This window comes from Patagioenas fasciata, chromosome 5 (assembly GCF_037038585.1).
Source record: "Patagioenas fasciata isolate bPatFas1 chromosome 5, bPatFas1.hap1, whole genome shotgun sequence".
Taxonomy (NCBI): Eukaryota; Metazoa; Chordata; class Aves; order Columbiformes; family Columbidae; genus Patagioenas; species Patagioenas fasciata.
Genome location: NC_092524.1, coordinates 23559908 through 23582595, shown reverse-complemented (window position 1 = coordinate 23582595; position 22688 = coordinate 23559908). Strand labels below are relative to the sequence as shown.

General features: G+C 42.4%; 1 protein-coding gene across 6 annotated transcripts in view; it reads right to left on the bottom strand.

The window, feature by feature from the left end:
• Positions 1 to 21807, bottom strand: part of LDLRAD3 (low density lipoprotein receptor class A domain containing 3) — a 112191-nt gene extending 90384 nt beyond the window's left edge. For 4 of the 6 annotated variants that reach the window (XR_011739320.1, XM_071809093.1, XM_065839507.2 and 1 more), the window contains exon 1: positions 21659 to 21791. Coding sequence is in view for 4 of the 6 variants with exons in the window: in XM_071809093.1 (XP_071665194.1) it covers positions 21659 to 21692 (34 nt within the window). In the remaining 2 variants the exon portion in view is untranslated. Of the gene's footprint in view, positions 1 to 21031; positions 21272 to 21658 lie in introns of those variants that run through there. The other 2 variants (XM_065839510.2, XM_065839509.2) reach the window with 2 other exon arrangements.
• Between the last annotated feature and the right edge of the window lie 881 nt (positions 21808 to 22688).

Here is a 22688-nt window from a genome sequence, read left to right as displayed (position 1 = left end):
CCACAGGAAGATATCCACACACCCCATACACGACAAACTGCTTTCAATCTAGCAGTAAAATTGGGTTTGTTTACATTATAGGCAATCTTGGATTTTGTCTCTTTCAACAGTTGCTGTGTTTATCAGCACAGTGAAGAGTGAATAACAGTGAAGAGTGAAGAATACTAGAATGAAAACAGACAGAGAAAAATTTAGCGAAAGAGCAGACAGGCTTTTGATGCATGCATGAGAAAAATTAACATTTCCCCACAAGCAGTGGAGGTGACTGTTGTCAACATCTTTGGGAAGGGCCACACATGACACAGTCCAGGATTTATGTGGTCCATTGTGCAGTCCATAGTCCATTTAGTCTGTGGTGTACCACCTTTTGTCCTTTTTCCTCCTGTCATCCATCATATTTATGTATGCTACAAAGTGTACTTTCTGTAGAAGCCAGGACAAAGACATATCCGGATAGACAGCACCAAACTGGCAAATACTGGGAGGGTTGTGGAGCAAACAGAAGAGTTGGGGAATCACAGAGTTACACAGATGGAGACCAGAAGGAACAGACAACATCTCAGGAATTTCATGAAAATTTTCTACAACAAGAAGTTCATAATATTTCAGTAACCCAGAGAACTCAAGATCCTCAGGCAAAAGACATGGCTTCTACACATTTGATAATAAAGTTTTATTCTCAAATCGTGTATCTACTTAGTCCCAAGGCAGGATACCTTTGTTTTCACACCAAACCCAGACTGAAACTTAGGATGCAGTAAGTTCATAGATTTCCCATTCTTTTTTTCAAGGTTCTAGGGAAGCAAGCATTATCACTTGCAGTAACACCTAAAACTGGCCGTAATAGAGGTTCCTGTGAGCCATGACAAATATACTAATGAAATAGCAGTTTCAGGCTGCTGACATTAAGGGTTAATTTTGAGTCTCATTGGCCTAGCTGGCGGCTCCCATAAATAACAACCCAGCAGATACAATTGCAAAGCAGGTATATTTGGCTCCAGTCACTCTGTCAATTTAGTGGCAACTAACATCTGAAAATTGCAGGGTGTAAATTTAGCAATAGTGGGTCTCACAGATGCGCTTTTTTATTGGTAGAGACTATATTTGATTAATCAGAATTAAAAGAGATAACACTTTGAAAGCTTATCTATTTTTTCCCCCCTAATCTTGAGAAAGAAATAAGAAAAATCAGACTGTCTTGACTGGACAATGACAAAGGCAGCTGAGCTCAAAACTGTGCATTCTGAGTTTCAACAGTAATTTCTTTCAGTTTAATGAGAATTGCTAGTGCCAGTAAATAAGATTTATGCCAAGTAGCTACCAAATCTGGCTAAGATAAGGCAGGCAGGAAGAGATGTCTCTGGAATACAGGGACAACCTGAACATATATTATCTATAAAAGACATGTTCAAATTTCTTTTACAGTCTCAAGAAATCAGCACCTAGCTAGCTCTGACTGTGGCTTTCCACTACCACTCACATACACATTCGCACCTTCCTTTCTGTCCTTCCCACACACCACAAGTTCAGAAGACAATGAAAACGGTACATAAGAGGTATTTTTAAGGACACTCTGGTAGGTAACATATAGTGCTAGACTGACAGCCATCGCCCTCAAAATAGACCACTAGCGTAGGAGATATGGGCACTATGTAAAGTTTCTCCTAAACCAGGTAACAAAAGCATGCAACAGCAGTGACCAATCAACACAGTTTTCAGTCTTCGCATTTCCATGAGCCATCATGCTCATGCATCACTGCTGTTACACTAACTCTAATTCTTACTTCGCAGAACAATTTGCCAGCCCACTTGCAGCCCATACTGGCTGCTGCTCATTTGGGTTTAGATTTTCTAAGTACCTGTGCTGGTTTGACTGGAAATGAGTTAATTTTCTTCGTGCAGTTAGAAACCTTTCTCTTTCATAGCTAGCATGGTCAATATTTGGACCTAGTTTGAGAACAAGAAGATAACACCCCAGCACAGAGTTAATGTTTTTAATTGCTCTGGTCTGAGAACCAAGGATCTTCTGAGTGCTCTGCCCAGAGGTGTGAGGCATCAAGGAGGGGGTGCACGGATGGGGTAGACCCTGACGGACATTCAGATTGATCAATAAGATTATTCCCTCTCATTAGTGTCAAACTTTATATTTAAGGATAGGTGGGATCCTCTGCTCTCCTAAGCGCTCTTTGCTTGCGCTCTCTCTCTCACATTCTTCTTCGCTCTTTTTGTTGGCGCAGGGCGAGTTCAGCTCAGGATGTTTAGTTCAGCACATTGCCATTCTGCAGAGGTCTCTGAGCCTTTCTACCTTTTTCCTTTTTTCCTTTCTTCAGGATCAGCTATTCGGGACCAGGTGCTGTTTCCTGAGACAGGCTGCTCGGTGTGGACGGAGTTTGTGAGGAACTGCATTGAGTATCTTTTGTTTTATATTCTATTTTATATATATATTTACTAATAGCGTACTGGTATTTTGTTATTTTATTAAACTGTGTTTATCTCAATCCAAGTTTCTCCCTTCCCCTTCAATTTTCTCCCCTATTTTGGGGCGGGGGGAAGGGAGAGAGTGAGCAGCTATCATGATTGTATTGCTAGCTCGGGTTAAACCACAACAGTATCTAAGCAGAATTACTTCAGACTGAGATTTTCAGTCTTCTGGTGCTGGAGCCATTGCCACACATATCCTCCCTTTAAACATACAGGCCCATATTTAAAAGAATAGGGGTCTTGCTGAACATTCAAAACTCATTTTTCTCCTGGGGAAACCTGAACTGAAAGTATTTGGAAGCAAAAAAAGATCCTTAAAAAGGCAGTCAAGATACTTCATAGACTCATTTCTTTAATTTTGATTCCCAGCTACTGCAATAACTTCTGTTTTTATTAAAAGGCAACTCATTCTGTTCAGATCTACTGTCAAAGGGTTACAGAGTCACAGCTGCCACCTTCCCAGTCAGAAAGCCCTGCAATCATCCATATGTTGAGGTCTTATCTCTTTTCTGATTCCACTTCATTAGGATCAGAGAAGCAGACCTCACAGGTGAGGTACAAAGCTCTTTAGGGTAATAGACCCTGCTATAACTTCAGAAGATTAGTTAACCCTTCAGAAAGAGATCACATATTTCAGACAAGATGCAAAGCAAATGGAAAAAAATTTAAAAGAGCAAAGACCTGAAGGGGGGTGGGGTGGTAGCTGAGCTTGCATCAGTAGGGCATCACTCTAGAGTTGATGAGGGCTAGGAGGCCCCCCATATCCCTGAGGTGAAAACGGAATGCTCAGCTCACTCTCTGAAATGCCTGTACACCAATGTGTGCAGCATGGGGAATAAGCAGGAGGAGTTAGAAACCTGTATTAGGGCAGGAGATTATGATCTGGTGGCAATTACAGAGACATGGTGGGACAGCACACATGACTGGAATGTGGTCATGGATGGCTATGACCTTTTCAGGAAAGACAGGCCAGCCAGGCATGGTGGTGGAGTTGCTCTTTATGTGAGAGAACAACTACAATGTATTGAGTATTGTCCAGGCACGGATGAGGAGCAAGTTGAGAGTCTGTGGGTGAAAATTAATGGGCAGGCTGGCAAGGGTGATACTATCGGGGGCGTCTATTTTAGGCCACCAGATCAGGGTGAGGAAGTTCATGAGGCCTTCTACAGACAGATGAGAGCAGCCCAGCAATCACAGGCCCTGGTTGTGGTGGGGGATTTTAACTTCCCTGATGTTTGCTGGAAGGACTACTTGGCCAGCCACAGTCCAGGAGTTTCCTCCAATGCCTTGATGATAACTTTCTGATGCAAAGGGTGGAGGAGCCGACTAGGAGAGGTGCACTGCTGGACCTCATCCTCACTAACAAGGAGGGTCTGGTTGAAGCGGTACAGGTTGAGAGCTGCCTTGGTTGCAGCAACCATGAGATGGTGTAGTTCAGGATCTCATGTGGCAGGAACAGGATAGCAAGCAGAATTGCAACCCTGGACTTCAGCAGGGCAAACTCTGGCCTTTTCAAGCAATTGCTAGGGGAAATCCCATGGGCAAGGCTGCTTGCAGGTAAAGGGGCCCAAGATAGTTGGTTAGTGTTCAGGGATTGTTTCTACTGGGCACAAGATCAGAGCATCCCAACATATAGGAAGTCAAGGAAGGGAGCCAGGAGATCTGTGTGGTTAAACAAGGAGCTGCTGGGTAAGCTCAAGTGGAAGAGAAGAGTTTATAGATCATGGAAGGAGGGGCTGGCCACTTGGGGACAATATAAGGCTGTTGTCAGAGGGTGTAGGGAGGCAACCAGGCAGGCTAAAGGCCTCCCTAGAATTATACCTGGTGAGAGGGGTCAAGGACAACAGGAAGAGCTTTTTCCAATACATGGCAGATAAAACTAACAGCAGAGGCAGTGTAGGCCCACTGATGAATGAGGTGGGTGCCCTGGTGACAGAAGACACAGAGAAGGCAGTTACTCAATGCCTTCTTTGTCTACTCTGCCAGAAGCAGTCCTGAGGAGCCCCATACCACTGAGGCCCCAGAGGAAGGCAGGACAATGGAGGCGTTTGCCTTCGTTGATGAGGACTGGGTTAGGGAGGAGTTAGGCTATCTGGACATCCATAAATCCATGGGTCCGGATGGGATGCACCCCCAGGTGCTGAGGGAGCTGGCTGAGGTCATTGCTGGACCACTCTCCATCATCTTTGCCAAGTCACGGGAGATGGGAGAGGTGCCTGAGGACTGGAGGAAAGCAAATGTCACTCCAGTCTTCAAAAAAGGCAAGAAGGAAGACCCAGGTAACCATAGACCGGTCAGCCTCACCTCCATCCCTGGGAAACTGATGGAACAACTTATCCTTGGTGCCATCTCAAGGCATATCAGGGATAAGACAGTCATTAGGAGCAGTCAACATGGCTTCACCAAGGGGAAGTCGTGCTTGGCCAACCTCATTGACTTTTATGAGGACATAACAAGATGGATGGATGATGGCAGAGCGGTGGACGTGGTCTACCTTGACTTGAGTAAGGCATTTGACACAGTCTCCCATAGCATCCTTATAGCTAAATTGAGGGAGTGCGGTCTGGATGATCGGGTAGTGAGGCGGACTGTGAACGGGCTGAAAGGAAGAAGCCACAGAGTCATGGTCAATGGGGCATAGTCCAGTTGGAGGCCTGCACCTAGTGGAGTGCCTCAAGGGTCAGTACTGGGGCCTATATTATTCAATATATTAATGATTTGGACAAGGGAATAGAGTGTACTATCAGCAAGTTTGCTGATGACACCAAGCTGGGAGGAGTGGCTGACACACCAGAAGGCTGTGCCACCATCCAGCGAGATCTGGACAGGCTGGAGAGTTGGGCAAGGAGAAATTTAATGAAATATAACAAGGGAAAGTGTAGAGTATGGCATCTGGGTAGGAACAACCCCAGGCTCAAGTATAAGTTGGGGAACGACCTATTAGAGAGCAGTGTAGGGGAAAGGGATCTGGGGGTCCTGGTGGACAACAGAACGACTATGAGCCAGCACTGTGCCCTTATGGCCAGGAAGGTCAATGGCATCCTGGGGTGTATTATAAGGGGGGTGGTTAGTAGGTCGAGAGAGGTTCTCCTTCCCCTCTACTCCGCACTGGTGAGACCCCATCTGGAATATTGTGTCCAGTTCTGGGCCCCTCAGTTCAGGAAGGACAGGGAACTGCTGGAGAGAGTCCAGCGTAGGGCAACAAAGATGATTAAGGGAGTGGAACATCTCCCTTATGAGGAAAGGCTGAGGGAGATCAGTACTCTTCCAAAAAAAAAAAAAAAAAAAAAAAAAAAAAAAAAAAAAATCACTCTTACAAAGGTAGAAATATTTGGCCAAGAAGGTGAATCCTGTGCTTAGATCATTTAGACCATGAATGCAGGACCTTTTTAAATCTTGTTTTTATTATGAACAAAAAATGGCACCATCCTTCAAGATGCTTCCTATAAAGGGCATTCTCCTCTTTATAAAAACACTAATGGTTAGTGACACTGCCACAACAATTTAATAGGACAGCTGTACTATCCTGTTAGCAGGAGATATTACACATTAGCAGAAGACAATAAGACATACTGCCTAGGACACAAGATAAGCACCATCATAAGAGACGGGTGATGTCACTGGATAATCTGTGGCCTCATGTATTACAGAATATATCATGCTGTTATGTTTTCAGAGAGACCCATCCAAGTGCCTCCCTGACTAACTACTTTCCAGATAGGCCTTTGCTTGCCCGTATGTAAGAGGATGCTCATCACTCACTGCAACGTAAAATTAAATTGCATTCAAGAACTAGAAAATCTGGCATTGACAACATAGCCATGTTCTCCATTTCAAGTCTGGAAGAAAGCCTGTCTGCATCTCACAGTGCTTCATGTGGAAGGAGACTCCTACGACCCTGGCAGCTAGTACCGAGGAAAGAGGACAGCCAGCAGTGAGGAGTGGCTTTCTTCAGCAATACTTCATTAATAATTTAACTGTTAATGGCCATGTAACTGGAGTGGTTGCAGGAGAAATGAACAGTATCTTTATCCATTTTTTTTTAAAGCACTTCAATTATTCTTACTTTCTAGTTAAGCAACAGGGCTCCTCTTTTGTTCAAGGATAAGTCCATTTTAAAACTGATAAATGTGTTAAGCCCAATTAAGAAACACAATCCATTTAAATTTTTTCATCACCCAAAAAAGACAGAGTAATTCCTTATAGGTCAGGAGTGTCACACTCATTTTCACTGGGGGCCACATCAGTCTCACTATTGCCTTCAGATGGCCGATTGTAATTTTAGGACTGTATAAATGTAGGAATAGTAACATTCATACAGTTCTAAAATTACATTTGGCCCTTTGAAGGCAACAGCAAGGCTGATGTGGCCCCCAGTGAAAATGAGTGTGACACCCCTGCTAAAGGTCTTCACCATTTTCCTAACCTCCTATGCAATTAATTTTCATGTATTCAAATACAACATAGTCTATAACAGGAAAGGCTTATGCACTCATTACTTCACTGCAAGCTATGTATATGGATATTTCTGATTCAGGAAGTGATCACAAAAATAACATTACTTTTTACCATGTATACTTAGCCATGTTCTGTGAATTAGGTGAAAGTATAAATGGAAAACTAAGATACAGAAAATATAATGCAATGCTAAAACTTGCCCAGGACTCCAGCGGCAAAGAACTTCGTTCTCAGTAAACATAACACAGGCTGTAAGTGTCCTACACCATATTCATGTGTTTCACACACAAAGCAGATGACATGGCTCAGGTATCAGCACTTAAATTATCCACTGTGGTTGCGTTTTCTCCACATTTCCAAATAAATTTAAAAGGAATACACTAAATATTGACTGCATTATGATTGATGACTGCACAAAATTAACTGAAGCGTTACCAGCACCAACTAACACTAGCTGTTCGAAGTATGAACTCAAAGGACACTTGCACATATCTATTATACAATATCCCAAACACAGACCTCCTTAAGCTGATGATGAAAGTTCTTTTCACTTACACAGTCACTAAGATTAATCATATGATCAACATCTCATCTATAACATGCCATATGCTGACTCCAAAGAGGAGTGGACAACACACAAGGAACAGCTAGCAGTGGCAACATGAGTCCTCTCAGCTAGCTGGAGGTTGTAAAGAAGATACAATCAGAAATCCAATGCCAAAGAGATGGGCTCTCTGGGGAAAATTATTTTCTTTCTTCCTCTAAAAATCTACTGCCAATGTTACAAACATTCTTCAGCAGTCAGGAAAGTTCATCCCAAAGGCAGAAAGACTGTCTCATAGAGACTTACCAGAAAGGTAACTTTGCAGCTTCATTACTGTCATTGAGTGCTCATTAAGAATTTCTCAGTGTATTTCAGATAACCCTGTAAACAATATGTTTCAGGAAGGGCCAGACAATGCTGACTTCTCATCACTCTCAGACACAGCAGACAGTCATGTTACTTATAGAGACTGCCAGAGACAGGTGACACTGCAACTTTTCCAGTATGTCAACGTATCTTCTGTGCTTCAGAAGCACCTTATCAGCAAGAAGCACTGGCTAACAAAGATGCTTTGTGATCAAACACTTATTTAGCACAAAAAATTTTGAACATTAAGATGCAAAACACAATAAAACTTTAAATGTGTAGACATGAAAGCTTCCTTGTCCCCATGTATGCTCCAACCAGAGCACAAAACTCAGTGTGCCACTGGAAACCAAAATCCAATTACTCATCCTCACAGACCAGCCCAAGACTCAATTCCTCCTCCTGCTGCACCAGTTTTACAATAGATTTGCTCCTCCAAAGCTGTAAGAATATCACTAGTGAAAAGGAGCACAGAACCAAACACTTTGTTTGTGGAAAGTAAAGGTTTAAGCCATTGTAGTCAGAACTTGAAATTACTATTTTGCCCTTCTCAATTTGCTATCTACTTTTTTTTTTCTGTGAGACATTATAGATTCAGGAAAATACTGTGAAGGTACATTATTGCTCAAGGTATCTGTAGGAAACAAATATTTTGCAAATATAATAGGCTCAGGCAGGATCTCTCAGCAAAGCATATTTTTTTAATAATGATATTGCAACACCAGGTGTTCTACCTAAAGGTAGAACACAATGGTTTAATGCTAGTGTGCCAACTCAGCCTGCTCCCTGACAGGAATACTAGCGATATAAGCTTCAGGAGGTGGAAGATTAATACCAGTACTTGCAACATAGTTCAGCCTTACAGACAGAATCCCTCTCAGGAAAGAGCAGCTTTCCAGGTAGAACTTGAGAAGACCGGAGACAGGGTTCAGCCGTGCCACAGATGTCTATATTATCACGTTACTCTGCTTTTCTTGGCTTCAGTTTTCCATATCTGTCAACGATTACTAATGCTCTCCTATTCCACGGGAATGCTGCAAGCATCCGTAACTTATGTTTCCATGCTGTCCAGATGCTGAGGAGGTGGGTACCTGAAGATATATATGCTGATGAGTAGCTTTCCAAATATCTATACTGCTTTTTAAGATGCATCATAAAAAATGCCACATATTAATACTAAAGCCCACAGGTATATCTTGAATAATTTATTCTTCAGTAGTAAACAGGCAAAGTCATAACCAAATGAGAAGGTATGCGGCTAATTACCCTGTCTAGGGATTCTGATTAAAATACAGGTAGACCTACTCCCAATAACAGCTGAAACTCCTACTTCCCAGCTCAACTATCAGATTAACTGTCCTCTTATTCACACTCATGGGGGCTCAGTAAGAACTGCTGGTATGGTCTTAATTTTTTGTTTTCCTCTTGCATGTATACATACCTACCCCTTACTTTTGTTTAACACTGGGTGTGACCTGTGGAAGGAGAATGGAACAACTTGTATAGATTCATAATCTGTTTTTAAACAAGCTTCACATTTCAAGGTATCCAAAATGACTTTGCTCTGGAAATACACAATGACTATCTCCTGGTACAGCTGCTTACACCTAGGGTTTAATTTTGACAGTTGAGCTCATTTAAACTGTTCTCTAACCAAATCATTTACTACAGCATTTCAATAAAACATTTCTTCCAAAACAATAGGCCAACACAGCCCTTCCAAACTGAAGTAAACACCACTGGAATATTTACTAAATCTGTGCCAAGTTATTTTTCTTGTAGCTTGGGAGGCTTGTGTTCCCAAACACCCAACTCATCCTACCTTCAAGGGCAAGACTGGCAAAGGTGGAAAGAGTGCCCTGTTTCCCAAAGTCACTGCCCCTTTGAGATATCCCATACCAGACATGCTTCCCATCCCAAACAGAGATAACCACCAGGTATTTTAGAAGTCCAAGTCGTGTGGGTTTAATTTTAACAGGATCTGACAGGTCTTATGCAGGTGTCTTCAATAAAGGCCAAAAGGAAACTTCTTAAATGGGAAAGTCTGTTCACAGAAGTGGGCTGCCTAATTTTGCAGCTGCTGATGAGCAAACAAATGGAGCACGAACACTGCAGGAAAAAAATAACTCAACTGTGCTTTGCAGGTTAAACACAGTTTCCCCACAAAACTATTTATAAGGAGTAGCAGCAGTCAGCCAGCCAGCAACTCTGGATTCAACTTCAGTTAGGGCAAGAATATCCTGCCAGTGATCAGAACTGCTTTTTGTATTTTCAGACTTCATTTGACTCAACTAATTGGCCATTAAGCTCCAATAAGTTGAACATTTATCTGCAGATAACACAAGAAATAGGAAAGCAAGCAGCCTGAGGCGACCCTGAAGACTTCTAACCAAATAGCAAGGCAGAGCTCCATTACAACAATTCATCAGAAAACCTATATAGTCCATTGGCAGATTTTCTAATGGGATCCATTAGAAATTTTAAGGATAGTCAAACTGATGAGACATGAAGTCTAACTCACATAGAAGTCATTAACAAAGAGTCTTTACCTTTGACAGCTTGAAAGATATCAAAGCTGCTGCAGGAAAACACACTGGGCATTTCTGCTGTAACAAGTATGCATAGTTTTGCATAAGAACAGCAAAAACTTCATATACTATATTAAAAAAAAGTGAGACTGATGAAAAGGTATAGCTGTGCAAACGAATCTCATCAAGTACATGCTGCTTCTGGGTGGATTCTGTTGATGTAACAGAGAGATAAACACTTTTATATTTTACCTCAAAAGAGCCTACATCCAGGAGCTCTGAATCAGGAGTTCTCCAAGAAACGGCTACTAATATCTCGGTTGTTGAAAAGGACAGGCATTTCAAAAAGTACATCACTCTAAGTTGCAGTGCAAATAGGAAATTATGCTGTAAAACATTTTCTTTCTACATTTTATGAAAAACAGAAGGAGGAAGAAATATGTCTATTATATTCTTACCAATGATGAACATATAATTCAACTATGAAATAAGGTCACTGAAACTATTCTGGACTCTTTTTTGGGAGAGAAAGGTTGCTATGAAATAACATTTCAGAAAAGCGTGATGCTGTCACCAATCCTTATAGAAAAAAGAAAAAGCTGTCAACACTACTTCAAACTTGCAATTTAGAAGTGACCACTCCTCATGGGAGATTTTTAGGGTACAATTGGTACTGTAAATTTGTATTGTTTATAAATAGTCTTAGGAACTCTACTATCAACGGCCTTTTTATCTTCCAGGTAGTCTGTTAACGTTCTAGTCAAATCAATTTGATCTTTGGTCAGAAGTACACTACCAATTTGTTCATTACACAAGGTAGCTCTGTTTTCAGAGGAGTGAAAAAGAATTTATTAAGAGCATGTAAATCAGAATTCTAATAGGACTTGATTTAATAATGGGGAAGAACCTTGGTTACACAGCAAAGTGAATGATCTGTTCATTTAAAAGTTCACAATGTGGTGGGGTTTTTTTGTTGGTGGTGGTGTTTGTTTGTGTTTTTTGTTTGTTTTTGTTTGTTTTGTTTTTTGTTTTTGTGGGGGTGGGTTTCTTTTTTTTTGTGTGTGTGTGTGTGTGTGTGTGTGTCTCTGTTTTTTTTTGGTGTAACTCCACACAGGTTTGTATTTCAATTGGTATCAGGCATTTGGCATTTGAAGTTCAGCCAGCACTTTATTAAGACATGAGACTAACATCAGCCACATGGATTTCTTGGTCCCTCTCCACCTTCTTCCCACCTTTCAAAAGCCTTTCCTAAAACAGAAAAAAACAAAGAGCCTTTTTTGAGTTTGAATAGACATCAGTCACCACAAACACACTGTTGTTGCTTGTTAGACAATTCTGAATTATGCCTAATTAGTTTAACGACTTAGTCTTTTAAAACTGCTTGAGCAGTTAGTGCAGTTCTTCCAGACTCCAGGATTTCACAACCACAGTTTGCATTCTGTCAGCCTGAGCAGATACTGATCTCAGCATCTGTATTGTATCTTTCCAGCTACCCAAAAAAGCAAAGCTGTAGACTGTTTTACAGTATGTCAAGTTCATTATAAGACATATTTCTTGTTCTGATGATGGAAGATTTAGTCCCCCGTCCCCAAGATCACCCATCTAAGACCAGTATCAGAGCCCCAAGCAGTTCTGGGAGACACTCATTCTGAAGACAAAATACATGCACTTCTGGTTACAGCTAGACTATGTATGTTCTAGCAGTGTGCAGTTTCACATAGTTCTTAAGATTGCATAGTTTCGGCCCTAGTCACAAGGGCAACTTGTGCCACTGAGAGGAGACTGGTTAGCAAGTTAACTATTTTTGTCTCTGAAGGTCATAGACTGCAACGTGTATCTTTTGGAGGTCATAAGAGCTGACTCTTAGTTGATGTGTTCATGAAGCACTGATGTGCTTTCGCAGGTGAAGCAAAGTAGAATTACTCCCCATATTAAAGAACATGAGCAACTGCTCTTGCATATTTTATATCAACCTCTCTTAACAGTGCCCGTATTCACAAATTATTTAGCCATTTATACATGCATACCCTGCATTGTGTGTCAAGTGAATATGAACTGTACTTCATAAATGATCCATGAACAACTGAGTAATTTACTCAATATGCACAACTGACCTGTAAAACTGTACCAAGAACCTAGGGAGAACATGTCCCATGCAGTCTGCTCTAACCAAAAACCACCTTCCAAACTCAGCTACAGCAGAAACTCCACACAGCCCCATCCTGGGCCCCAACACACAGCACAGCTGAACAGTGGATGGGGGAATGACAGGGAGGAGAAGAGCAAGTCCAGCAGCACAGAATCACCCTATGCAAAATTTCCTATATAAGTGATTTCATATTCCATTAAATGTAAGATCCAAATCAAGAAGAAAGATGAAGCAGATCACAAAGTACAGGAAAGGGACACTCACTAGAGAAAAGTAATTGGATTGTGAGGGTATAATTTTCTAAGTTATTTTCTGCTGGGGCTCCCTCCTCAGGAGGCACCCAGTTCAAGCTGCTCTACAATGTATCTTGCAAATAAATCATTTATTTTAGAAGAATTTCTGGAATCCATGCCTGAGTCTCTGCTGCTGGAAACCCAGGGAAAAGAAACTTCCTTAACAGTTTGGCACCCCAGATGGAACCCTGGGCCACCACCTTCTGAGTCTCTCATCTTCAGACATCCAATCGCCAACAAGCTCATCTAAGCTACAGAAGGTGTTACTTAAGTTATGTGTGGGCAATGATCATGTTCCCTGCAAAGCAACCACTAGCTAGCAGGTTCAGTACAGTCCTACACAACAGATTACCTGTGAAGAACACTCTGGACAAGCAACAGTACTACAAGTTGCAATTCTTGCCCTGTCTTACAAAAGGGGGAAAGAAATGCAACTTGCCAAATACATGGATTTTCATAATTACATCAGTTTGTATGTCTATATCATGCTTCACAGGTTTCTAAACTCCTCTGTATCAAGAATCTTAATGGCGTTACTATAACAACAACAAAAAGAAGATAAAGGAAAAATAGGAACACTTGAGAAAAAAAAAAATCATCAAGAAAAACCTACTTATCTTGCATCCAACTCCCACCACCAAGACAGAATACTTCTCTCGAGGCAAAGAGCTATTTTGAACTGTAGAAAAATACACCTGTTATTTGTAGCGTATAGCTCTTGACTAAAATTAGGGTAGCATTGACAGCATAAAAGAAAGATGGGAAGAAAGAGTTCACATCAAAAAAACCCCAATAAAGCAGGTAAAAAGGAAGTGAGTACAGTGAGGAAAGAAACAGATCTTGCCCAAAGTTATACTGATGATCATTAATACAACCTGGAGTAGATCCTGCAGCACTAAGACTCTGAACAGCTCTGGCCAGCAGCGTACAAGTCTTCACTTGATATAGACACAGCTGGCAACTGCATTCTGTCTGGAGCTCTGTCATCTGACTTGTTAACAATTCAAGTGATAAATTCATGCAAAACATATAAAACAGGAGGAAGGACTCCAAGGATTGAAGGAACTTGAGCACAAAGTCATACTTAGTAGCCAGAATTCACATCTTAATGTTTAATGGAACCACAATCTACTTGCTGCAGTAATATTACTACATTTTATCAAAACCAGAGATAAAAGCCCACAGGAAAATGTTACTTAAAAATGAACTTTCCATCCAACAAACTCAGCTGTTTCAATATAGACTGACATAGGCTACCCCATCTAATGTAACTGGTTTTCATCCAAAATCTTCAATAAAAGAGCCTCAAACCAGAAATCTTCCCCAACACATTCCCCGGAGCCATCTGGAATAATAAACCGTCTAAGCAAATGAAAAGTAACATCCCAACACCAGAGAATCATAGCAAGGTGTGGCACTTGGGTATTTTAATTTAAAAGAAAAAAACAACTCAGGATCCCTACTAAAGAAAATATAATTATAATAATACCAACAACAACAAAAAGACCAATACAAAATACAGCACTAGAACTGGCAAAACTGTCCTTTTGGTCCTATAGAAACAAACTTTTTCATAACACAACAGCACCCTTCAACCATATTCAACTTATACACTTGCCAACCTCCAATAAATTAAGCCTCACAGGCTGCTCAAGAGATACAAAATCTAATTTAAAAATGAAACCTCCTGGCTAAGAGGACACAGTACCAGGACCTCCCCAGATCTGCCATGAGTTCATCAGCCCCTAATCCCAAAAGATCCCATACAGCAGGTTAAAAGCTCATTCTTACAGTACATAGATAATTTCAGCTGAGTTTCACAGCAACACCACCTTCCACTCATTACATCAGCTCCCTGTTCACTGTGACATGGCGACTTACACAACTGTTTACTCATACACAAAATGCAGATTTGCTGTTATGCTGTAATTGTACCCAAATTCACAGCTGTTCAGGCCATGGTAGGAAGGCTTACGGAACACAGAGAAGAAAGTTCTCACCAGCCACTCTCCCACAAATTGCTTCCGTTTTTATTTTGTTCATCTGAGCCCTTTGATTATCCACTACATGATTCCCCAGTCTTTCAACACATTTCTCACACTAGCAGGAACTACCTGTTATTTCTATCAAACTTTCAAAGAGGACATATTTGTATAAGCTGCAGCTAAATTAGGTATCTGATTCCACACGCTCCTTTACAATCAAAATGTGGACATCTGTGCAAGTAGCCAAGAACAAGTATGAGCAGAGACCAACAGCTCCATTTAGAAGTCTCCTCACTGCCTGAACATTTCCCACGTGCAAATTAAAACACAAACACACACCGATTAGCATTACACCATCTTCTCCCTTAGAAGGACTTTCTGTCCTGATAGCCAACACTGCATGCAATATAAGGCTGGCTTAAGCTACCTTTTTAATCAGACAGTTTTACAAGCACAAGAGGCTACATGAAAAAAACCACTCAAATACGTCATCAAGTTACTGCAGTTTAGCAAGTTTCTACATGTCAAATAAGCAACTATCTGGATACACATCAGTCCACAATAAATGCAAACCTCCACTGGTCATAAAAGTTTTAAGTTTAATTATCAGAAATACTAATTCAGTCAATTGCTTTCTGGAAGGGTGTTTGCCAAGGTTTTTTTTGTTTTTCTTGAGCTTTTTGTTTAAATTTTACTTTTTTTTAAACACATATGAGCGCCACCTCAAAAATAGATTTATGATAAACTGATTATACTAATGGCTGACTATACAGTTACCTCCAGCTATAAGCTACTTATATTTCAAGCGAAGGACAGTCTGTCGTTCTATGTTTCTCTTTAGAGATACCTTAAAATACATCATTAAAACTGTTTTCACTTGAAATATTCCATTCTACATCTTAGCATATCCTGTTATGAAACCTTGCCAGAGTAGAAGAGTTTTCCTTTAATACTTGGAAAGACAAAACCACCCACAACTATTGAAACAGAAGATCTTTCTCCCTCCTCATCTTCAAAACTTACCTACCTGCTCCTAATGAAACCATTTTCAAGTTCAAACCCTGAAAACATCAGTTTAAATACTTACCACAGAGTGCCTTCTACCAAAGATAGGACATCCATAGCTTCATTTTGCAGCAGGTAAGAAAACAGAACACTGACAGCCTACAAGGCTTCCAACCAATTCATAAAACTCATCATTAGCTTCCACAACAGACAAGATACTGAAATGGAGAGCATTTCTATCATCACAGTGGATCTCACACTACAGATTTTTCAGGTCTGTTCCATTACTGCTTATGCAGACAGAAAGAGCAACCACAGAACAAGATATATCACAGAAACTATTCTGGCAAGATTTACCTGTTCGGAAGAAGAAACTTAAATTAAAAAAAACAAAAAAAAAACAAAAAAAAAAAACAAGACAAAACAACACCCCTACCCCCACACAACTAGGAACAAAACAACAACTAACACCACACACACTAAATCTGTCCCCAGGTGATAAATTAATTTTGTATTAGGTCTTCCTACACTACTGCCCTGAAACAGAGAGATGCTTGAACCTAAGCTCATTTCATCATTGCTGCCTAACAAACCATCATCTCCCTGTTACAGTCTGCTAGATTTACAGCAAAGAGAGCCATTTTATTTCACACTTGGTAGATAATCAGCATACAAAAGGAGGCAGGATGCAGTTTACTGTTGTCATCATAAACATATTATAGTACCACCAGGAAATTTTTTCATCCAAACTATGGAGCTTGCTAGTTTCTCAGTGTATCAGGCACTGCAGACTGTAAGTTTATAACATTTTATTTCACATTTGTACAAAAGGTGCATTTTTACTACCTATTTTATAGTTACCAATCTCCACTTGAAAGGAGCTATTGAAGGAGGAATGTTGTTTTCACAACTGTGGGTCTGAGGTCTGATCCAGCAAGGAGAGACTGAGGGACATACAGCTATCAGACTTGGAATATGAAACAAAACCTCTTTGCACTAATTACAGAATGCAAAGCAATTCTTGTGGTTAAAAATTAAGCTGAGGTGGAAGGTAAGAGAGCCTAGAAATCACACCTTAAATGGAAATAAATAAATAACGGGAGAGGCTCATTAGAATTGGATTAGTGAGAGAGGTAAACTGAGGCAGGACATCCAGGAAGCATCAAGTAGGCTGTGAACCCTGTAGTATCCAACCAATGGGAAACAGGGGAGGGAATTTACGGCCAGGATTAGAGGAATATAAGCAGGGCTTTTTGCTCTGTTCAGTGTGCTTGCCATTAAGTAGAACATTTGGTTTTGCAAAATCATTACTAAAATATGCTTTGCTGAGACATCCTGCCTGAGCCCATTGTAAGCAAGACAATAGTTTATTCGAGATTTGGGGGCTCATCCAGGAGGCAAATTTGTCATTTTGGGGGTCCTTATCATCAAAAGATGGAAAGCCGTACCCCATTGATTGCCATGCTTCTGTGGATTGTCAGTGGGGACTCCAGGAGGGACCAAGAGAAACCCTGAGGCTGTCAACACATGACTGCAACACTACAATCCTTTCACCCTCACAGTCCTTGGCAACTGTAGGCAACTGTTGTGGCTAAGTTATTCCAAGTGAGACAGGACAGCTGGAAGCTCCTGGGCCTTACAACTCCCCTCACCCAAGCAGCAACAGGAACCTATGGAAATCTAGCCAAGGATACATGCCTCTCCCTGACAATATTCAAAATCCCTGAACTTTACATGAAACCCACAAAAACTTCTTTTTACTTCAGTCCCTATATCAAAAATGTACTTGCAAGAGTGAAATCTGATAACAGCCTCAAACATGAAACATCCAGTAACTGACCTGAGAGAACCTGTCTGTGGGCGCTAGCTCCTGTGAGAAATCCCATTCTCCCCAGCATGGATATGGAGCTTTGCACTAAGGTTATTACTTGCTGGCTGCTTTCATCATGACCACTGGCAGACTTAAGTCTTCAACAAATATCCAATGCTTGTTGTGTATCACCTATTTCTCCTGTTACAAAAATGTCTGTTTTCTAACTAAGAAAATTTATTCTACACTACTTATCCTGATGATGTTGTTGCAGTCTAAGCTGGTAACTGGTATCCTTGCAGGACCCAACCTATATTCAGGAACTTCCAAGTTGGAAGTTTCTTTACTTGCCAAAGCTATCACAAGAATCCTTGTCCATCTCTAACACACTGACATGCCATAGAAGCCTGCAGCTGTCCTGTGTACTGAGAGAGAAAAACACTGGATCCAGTTCTGAAAAACACTGTAGATCCAATTTAAGAGTTAGAAAGAGGACTGTATCAAAATACAAAATAGATCTACTGGATACACAGGACAGGTAGGAGTCTCAAAGCAGAGAGTGGTTTTCTTGCTTCTACCTACACTGCAGTAGAGCAGAAAGTGATTCAGCAGTAGATTTTCAGCAAATATATTCTACTAAATGCAATACCTCTGAATCGCAATACAACTGAAGACCCATGTAAGGAAATAACAGGTATTTCCTTAGTAGCATGTGGAAGTCTTAAGCTAGCGGACATTACATAGCACAGTTTAATGTGGTAACATTACTCTTCAAGCAGCTCCTACCCCTGCTTGATTTTGGAGATACTCTGTTCTAAGCTTTTGAGATGTAGTTGAAAATTGGGATGAAAGCATTTTTGTGGCCCTGCATGTTCATGCTGTCTGTGGAGCAGGGTCCTGATTCCAACAATATTAGACCAAAGGACTTGAGGAATGAAGACACAGAAGCCTCCCTCTAATACAGAGCAAGCTGAGTATATTTTAAGAGATGTAATATCTGCATTATGTATTCGACTTACACATCAGAAAGGTCCTTACACTGAATTGTGACATCTTGGGGACTCTACTCAAGAGTTCCAGCTGTGCACTGCAATTCTGACTCTCCAGCCAGCTGAAGACTGACATTTTAAAGACCTACTTCACACCTAAAAAAGGAAAGTTTGTATTTGTCAGAAAAAAAGTAATCTTCCTTTTCCACTCACTTTGTAATCATACTTCTTAAAAGCAGTTCATTTACTTAAATATTTGTGACTCCTGCCATCATTTCTCTCCTTAATGGACACCACAGGTTGAAGAAAAAATTATGTAGAATTGTGTTCAAAATGTATTCAGTAGATATACTTTTTTCTGGAAAAAAAAAGTATTGAAGATACAGCACAGTGGTGGTCAGGATTATAAAGACTTCATTTTTCTATTAGAGACATTTTGTTTGTTTATTCAGCTATAATATACTTGCAACTCTCTGAAGCAATTCTTTCCTAAACTCACTGTAACTGTGTATAGCTCAGAAGAAGAAAAAATATACATATATTCGTATATATATATGCTCCATATATATATATGGAAGAAGATAAACATAAATGCCTGTTTTCTAACTAAGAAAATTTATTCCACACTACTTATCCTGATGATGTTGTTGCAGTCTAAGCTGGTAACTGGTATCCTTGCAGGACCCAACCTAAATCCAGGAACTCCTGGGCTGACACTGAGCCAAAGCAAGGCACTGGGAACTGGGTCAAATCATGGAACACACAGAACAACAGAAGGGGATCAGAGCTGGGCACAATCTGCTTCTACTGGCAAGAGTACAGACAGATGAAAGAGACTGGGTGTGCATGTATGTGCACATGCCTGAGAACTTGATGAAACTTGAAATGAGGCAGGGACTAGAAAAAGAAAGCAAGCGGACTGGGGAGCTCCTGTGCAGGGAAAAGAATTTAAAGCTTCAGATCAAGTCTTTCTGACCAATTATCAGTTGCAATTACAAACTGAAATTAAACCAGCCTGGTATAAGTTCACACTATATATCATAACAAGATAAAAATCTCTCCCATGTAGGCATCCTTTCAGGATCAAAAGCACTATTTGATCCAACTACAATACTAAGAACAAAGATGCAAATGAAAGATCAAACTTTGCTTTGCAAATCTTTGCTCATACAATCCAAGTCAACAGTTACTTCTGCAGACTAAAGAACTGTTCAGACAGAGACACTATTCAGTGTTTATTGTCTGTTAACTGAAATTGATCCCCATGGTTTCAAGGTTTTCCATTTGTACCCAAAAATGGTTCAGCAGGAAAAAAATATTTTCAGGAGTTATTAGAACTAAAACTCAAAACAGAGTGAAGGTCATGCAGAAACAAACTAATTCTCCCTGTGGGAAGCTTGGCAGGTATGCCAAAATATCCAGAGGAAGCAACATTCAAAAACAAATGCCTAAAGACTCCATACTTTACTCTTAAAAACAGAATACATTGAAAAAAAAAAAAAAAAGTTTCAGAAAGCTCTTTGAATCTGCCCCAAAGTAAGCCATAGCCTCTGGTTAAATAACTGCAGAGTAACTATTGAACAAGTTTGCAACTCAAAAGCTGAAATACTAACTTCCCTATGAGAGACAGGTCTTGTTGGTCACTACCCCCAGTCCAAGATAGAACAGGAACATGGGATGTGGGTGACTGGGAAATATTCCTATGTAAAGATGAGTATCTTGTAGCATGGAACCCTCCATGTTAGTCTAAGGGTAATATTACAAGCAAATACATTAAACACATGTAAATGTATATCTTGCTATGAATAATTAGGTGAAATTTTGGCAACATTACTGTAGTAAAATGGAAATTTATAAGGAAGAAGGTAACAATGCACATAAATAAAACCAAGCTTTGCCTGAAGCATTCCAAAAAAGGAACCACTGAAATAGTTTTGCAAAACACCCACAAACCTACACAAGACTTTAAAAATGTTAGAGATGAAGTTCGCAGTTAACACTGCAAGGCCTACACTTCTCCTCCTTCCTACCCATTTACAACAAACTCAAACTTTTATCATGGAAACTGTGAAACGTATCAGTTCTTCATGACAACAAATACTCTTAAAAAAAAAAAAAATTAACTTCATAATCTGAGTTTTACCCACTGTGTGTCATCACTTCATTGCCAAGGTGCAATTCAGAAACACACACAGCAGCATGCAGCCAAGCTACTTAAGTTGTCTGGAAAAGCACCTGCTAAGATCACGTTGCAGAAATAATTCACACTTGCAAAGCTGCACACAACATCGTGAGCTCGCCGACTCTGACAGATATATGTCGACCGTGAAGGAGGGAGGAAATAACTTATACAAAATTGAGTATTAACAAAAAGTAAGACCCCAACCCCGGCAGGACCCAAGTGCTTCACTAGGTGCACGGACCTTGGCGCTGCGCCGGCCAGCGTCCGTCGCGGTCCCGCCAGCCCGGCCAGCCCCCCGAACGGCAGAGATCAGCTGCATCCGCGACGGCCTCCTGCGCCCCGGGAAAGCCTCAGAAGGAAGGCCCGGGTCGGCCTGTCCCAGCCTGTACCACCGAGGCCGCGGCCCTTTTGGCCCGGCGGCGCCTTCGACGCCCAGATTGGCCCGGAGGCACCCGACCCCAGTCGCCACTCCAGAAACTTCCCACCCGTCCCGGCCCCACCACCAGTCCGGGCGCCGCGCTCACGCCGACCCCCCACATCCCCCGGCGGAGGGACCACCAGAGCACGCCCTGAGAGGGAGGGGAAGGGCGACGTGTGCATGCGCCCGCCCTGAGTATCACCGCCCGCCCCGGCCCGGCCCACCCAGCAAGCCGCAGGGTAGGCGATTCCCTACGCCCGGCCCGCCGCGGGGAGGGGAGAGAAGCTATGGAGATGGGAGGGGAGGCCGGCGGCATTCCCGGCCCGGCCCGGCCCGCAACGAGACGCCGAGAAGAGGCGGTGGGAGGCCCCGGCGCCCTCCTCCGCCGAGCGTAGCACGCCCCCTCGCTCCCAGGCTGCGCCCCGGGACGCCGCCACCGCCCGCACTCACCCCCCGAACTCAGCAGTAGCCACAGCAGCCACATAGCCCCAGCGCCGGCCGCTTCGCAAACTTTGGGGCTACTCCGCCAATCCTCCCCCGACGGAGCCTGCGGCCGCTGGCGGAGAAAAGTGGGGGAGGGCCAGAGGGCGGTGCCCGCCACCGCCCCGCCTCGCAGGCTGCCACCGCCCCGGCCTGCCGGCGGGTCACCGCACCCCCGCCGGGGCGGGGCCTGGGCTCGAGGCGCCGCTGAGAGACCCCGGGCCGCGCCTCGGGCCCGAGAGTCGGCCGGGAAGTCTAGCGGGCAAAACGAGCCAGGACCCCCGGTGCATGGGGCGTTGCCTGGAGCGCGCCCCGCAGGATCATCCCTCTCTCCTAGTCAGGAGAGCGGGCAGCGCGGCTCGGATTGTCGCCGAGCATGACAGCGCTGCAGGCCGCGCCGTTGACCTGGCCTTTTGCTCCATGGCTGTCATCTGCGGTGCTGGCCAGATGGCACGACTCTGCTTCGGCCTGTCTGGTGGCGCAGGGATGTTGCTGCTGGCAACGACCGGCGAGTTGCTCGTAGTACATCAGGACAGCACACTGAGAGCTGCCTCATCTTTCTCAAAACTGTTGTACATCACACACCTACAGCCAGTTTTGAGGACCGTGGAGGGTTGTGTTGGCATTAGCGTGTCAGACACCAAACCCCCACTTGCCGTGTAGCGGCAGGCAGGAGCACTTCAGTGATGCCTGGAAGAGTTTAGGTCAGAGCTGCACCCCTGCAGACTGCCTATATCTTCGTGAGGCACATCAGTGCTCACTCTGCCTTTTCTGAAATAAGGAAGGGGTATGGTGCTCTGAAAAAGCCTCCCTTTCCACTTTCTGACACTCATCTTCATTCCCTAACTGAAAGACATTTTCATTATAGCCAGTTAATCAGGGCTAGCCTGTCGCATTTAATATCCTTGTAAACCTCTGAAACTGAGCATTTAGGAAACTTAAATTGCACTTTCAGCCTAAGGGCCCAATCCTGATCCCACTTGTCTTCAGTGGGAGGAGG